This window comes from Chaetura pelagica, unplaced genomic scaffold (genome assembly GCF_000747805.2).
Source record: "Chaetura pelagica isolate M959 unplaced genomic scaffold, ChaPel_1.0 scaffold493, whole genome shotgun sequence".
Classification (NCBI taxonomy): Eukaryota; Metazoa; Chordata; class Aves; order Apodiformes; family Apodidae; genus Chaetura; species Chaetura pelagica.
The window spans coordinates 780,017-783,607 of NW_009952696.1; the positions used below are offsets into that span (position 1 = coordinate 780,017).

The window sequence follows — 3,591 nt, forward strand, 5'->3', positions numbered from 1 at the left end:
TTCTTGTCCTCACAGACATAGTCACAGAACTCGCACTTGAACCTGCCAGGACAGGCCGCCCATCACAGGGGCAGCAGGGACCTCCTGCCAGCCCCACCACAGGGCAGCTGGGATGGGGGCTCCAGCTGGGCACAGGGAGGGAGGCTCCTACCTGCGGTTGGCGATGGCCTGGATGTGTGTCATCAGGTGCATCTTGAAGGTGTACCGCTTCTTGAAGGACTTCCCACACTGCAGCCAGACAAAGCGCAGCGGCATTCACCTCCTGCCTCGCTCACGAACGGCCCCTCCCCAGGCCATGTCCCCCCCTCACCTTGTCACACATGTGTGGTTTCTCTGTGCTGTGTGTCTTCATGTGCTGTGTAAGCCTCTTCTGCATAGGGTAGACACGGTTGCATACGGGGCATGGGAAGTTCAGCTTGGGGGGCTGGAGGGAGAGCAGGAAGATGAGGTCCCCCCAGAGGGGCTCACCCCTGTCCTTACCCGCTCCCTACTGCAGGACCTGGGCTGCCTTTCCTCAGGCGATCCAGACACTGCCCTCAACGAGGCACCATGTGTGGAAGGCCCAGGCGTGCCTCTTCCCACACAGCAGTGCTGAGCCACGCCAGCAGGGCACCTAAACTCACCGGATCAGCTCTCTTTTTCCTAAAAAAGAAAGGAAAAACCCCTTGCGTCAGCCACATTGCACAACATCCCAGCTCCATTGTACTCAGACACCAAAACAACCCATTTTGGAAAGGGGTGGGGCCAGGCGGAACTGGGTCAGCACTGCCCTGCCAGGCTGTGAGACAGCCCCGAGGGCTGCACCTCCCTCACCTGTCCCGGCTGTGCACTGTGGAGTGCCGAATCACGTCCTTCTTGTATACACTGGTATAGCTGCACTCCTCACACTTGTAGGGCTTGCTGCCCACATGATTGAACATGTGTTCCTGCCAGGAGCAGAGTAGAGTGTCAGCCCGGGGCCACCCGCCCTCCTGGCGGGTGTGAAACAGAGCCCACCTTGAGGGAGGACCAGCGGCGGGAGCGGTAGCTGCACTGCAGACACTTGAAGAGCTGCGGGTCGTTGGCCTCGTGCGAGTTGACGTGGAAGCGCAGGTCGTCGTGCGTGAGGAACCGCGAGCCGCAGATCCGGCACAGGTAGGGCCGCATCAGAGGCTTCGGAGACTTGTAGTAGTACCTGTGGCCAGGGGAGGGGGCTGAGGGCTGCAGAGCAGGGGAGCTGGACCGGCCCTGGGCAGAGGCCAGAGGCCCCAGCACCAGCTCGGTACACACCCCTCACCTGCGCCCCATGTACTTGCGGTATTTCTTGCCCAGGAAGCGGCGGGAGGGCCGCCCGCGCCGCCGGGGGACCATGTCTGCCTCCTCGGGGCCCATGTTGGAGGATGGGTCCTTGTTCTCAGAGTCAGACTGGCTGATGCTCGGCTCTGCCAGGCTCTCGCTGCTCCCATTCTCCAGGCCAGAGGAACTGGCTGCTTCCGAGCTCTGAAGCTCATGGCTGGGGGGGCTCTGGGGCGGCACCAAGGGCTCCACCTCACCTCCTGCCCAGCAGAACAGGGCACAGCTCAGCCACATGCCCTCCCCATGGATTCTGGGAGCTCACACTGCTCCCTGCTCCAGCCCAGCACATGGCTGCTCTCTGCTGCTCCCCGCACCCTCTGGCATGTCCTGGGCCACGTCCTCCAGACGAGGACACTTGCGGGGTCTCCCTGGGCGTCGCCGCGGCCTCTCCTCGCTGGACGTGGGGACCGTGCAGCTGAGCCTGGGCAGCCGCCCGCGGGGCTCGTCCTCGGCCGGGTTGTAGTCACTGTCCTCTGGGGGAAACGGCCCAAGAGGTCAGACAGCGACTGAGAAAAAAGTGAGCTACGTGAGATGGGAGAGGACGAGTCCTACCTTCAGGGTCATCAATAGCACCAGCATCCATGATATCGTCATCTTCTTCCTCTTCTGCCACCTCCTCCTCCGCAGACTTCGGAGCGGAACCCCCCTTTCGTGAACGTCCTTTCTTCAAAGCCAGAGCTGAGCCCACTGCCACAGAGAACAGAACAGGAACTCTTTACCAGCCCGTGGCAGAACGGGTCCTCACACTCTGCTCCTCCCTGTTCTCTCCCTGCAGGAAGCGGAGCCCAGCTGCAGTTGGGGGATTCCCCTCGGCACACACCTGGCTGGAAGTGCCGCTCCTTCATGTGGTTGATCAGCGTTTTCTTGGAGACACTCTTGTACTGACACATCTTGCACTTGAACTGCTGCACAACCACCACCTCCATCATCTCCTCCAGGGTCTCCATGTCTGGCTGCTCTAGCTCCTCCCCACCGTCCACCTCCTGGGCCTGATCATGCCGTGTTGGCAGTTCCAGCACTTCTGACTGCTTGGGAGGATTGGAAGGGCCAGGCTGGTCAAGGCACGTGGAGGTTGGTCCATCAGCAACAGCTTCTACAGCCAAACTACCAGCCAGGGCAGATGTAGCCATCTGGGACACCATGGGAGCACCTAGAACATCAGAACCAGCTCAGCCACACAGCAGACCCCTGCCTGCACCCACCCCCAGCTCAGGAACAAGTTCTCAGCACTCAGCACATCTACAAGGACTCCAGTACGGGGGCCAGTGCAAAAAAGCCCAGTGCGGCGGGAATACCAGCTCCAGGCCCTGCTCCAGCAGGACAGGCCCCAGGCAGAGACAGGCCCCACCGGACACACTCTCACCATCGTCAGGGCCCTGCAGAATGAGGTACTGGGTGGTCTCTGCCCCGCCCTCCTCCGCGCTGGTCACGGCGATGCAGCCTGGCAGGGAGAGGAGAGCAGAGCTGTGACTGCCAGATGTGAGGGCTGCAGAGTCCCTGGGGCTCTCTAGGGCTCTTCCAGCTCCAGATATGAGCCAGGAGGGGCGAGGAAGGCCTGGCTCCACCAAGCAGCCTGCCCTGGGCTGCCCAGCAGCCGCAGCAGCCACGAGCTCCTTGTCATGCCCTCTCCCACCAAGGCAAGAAGAGAAACCCCCTGGATCGAGGTGTGTTCATGCACATGTGTGTTTCCCCATTGCCTCCCGAGGCCCAGCACAGCAGCAGCTCCATCCCCAGCCCCCTGAGTTGCTCCGCAGAGAGAGCAGGCAGGAGCAGGCACTCACTCTGGATGATGTCGGGCCCGATCGTGGACTCAATGATTTTGTCAATGGCAGAGCTGAGGTCAGAGGACGTGGTGGAGTCTGACACAATTGTGGCTCCATCGGTGATGACACTGGAGTGGACCAGGACCTGGGGGGACTCTGACACCATGATGGACTGGCTCACAGTGGAGACACTGGAGACCAAGGTGGACTGGGCGATGGAGGATGAATCTGGCAGGTAAGTCCGGGGAACGGCATCCGTGCTGGAGCTGCTCTCCGACACCTCTTCCTGGCACATAAAAAAGAGGCCAGAAAAGCTCAACTGAGAGCATTGCCAGGCCCCCGGGGGAGCCACTGCACGCGGATGACAGCAGAGTGTCACTCTGGGAATGCCAGGAAAGGCTCCAGAGAGAATCCTGTGGTATCACCAAGGACCCCAGAGAGCTCCCCTTCTCAGACAGGGAGCAAACAGGCTGCTGTGACAGCAGCTGCCACC

At 61.3% G+C, this 3,591-nt stretch overlaps 1 protein-coding gene across 1 annotated transcript in view; it reads right to left on the reverse strand.

The window, feature by feature from the left end:
* ZNF335 (zinc finger protein 335) overlaps window positions 1–3,264 on the reverse strand; it is an 8,175-nt gene extending 4,911 nt beyond the window's left edge. The window contains exons 1-12 of the mRNA XM_009994030.1: window positions 3,117–3,264; window positions 2,699–2,776; window positions 2,156–2,485; window positions 1,888–2,022; window positions 1,650–1,808; window positions 1,277–1,535; window positions 997–1,174; window positions 814–926; window positions 624–642; window positions 311–424; window positions 152–228; window positions 7–42 (exon numbers count right to left, since the gene is read on the reverse strand). Coding sequence (XP_009992332.1) covers window positions 7–42; window positions 152–228; window positions 311–424; window positions 624–642; window positions 814–926; window positions 997–1,174; window positions 1,277–1,535; window positions 1,650–1,808; window positions 1,888–2,022; window positions 2,156–2,485; window positions 2,699–2,776; window positions 3,117–3,264 — 1,646 coding nt within the window. The remainder of the gene's footprint in view (window positions 1–6; window positions 43–151; window positions 229–310; window positions 425–623; window positions 643–813; window positions 927–996; window positions 1,175–1,276; window positions 1,536–1,649; window positions 1,809–1,887; window positions 2,023–2,155; window positions 2,486–2,698; window positions 2,777–3,116) is intronic.
* Window positions 3,265–3,591: the final 327 nt, after the last annotated feature.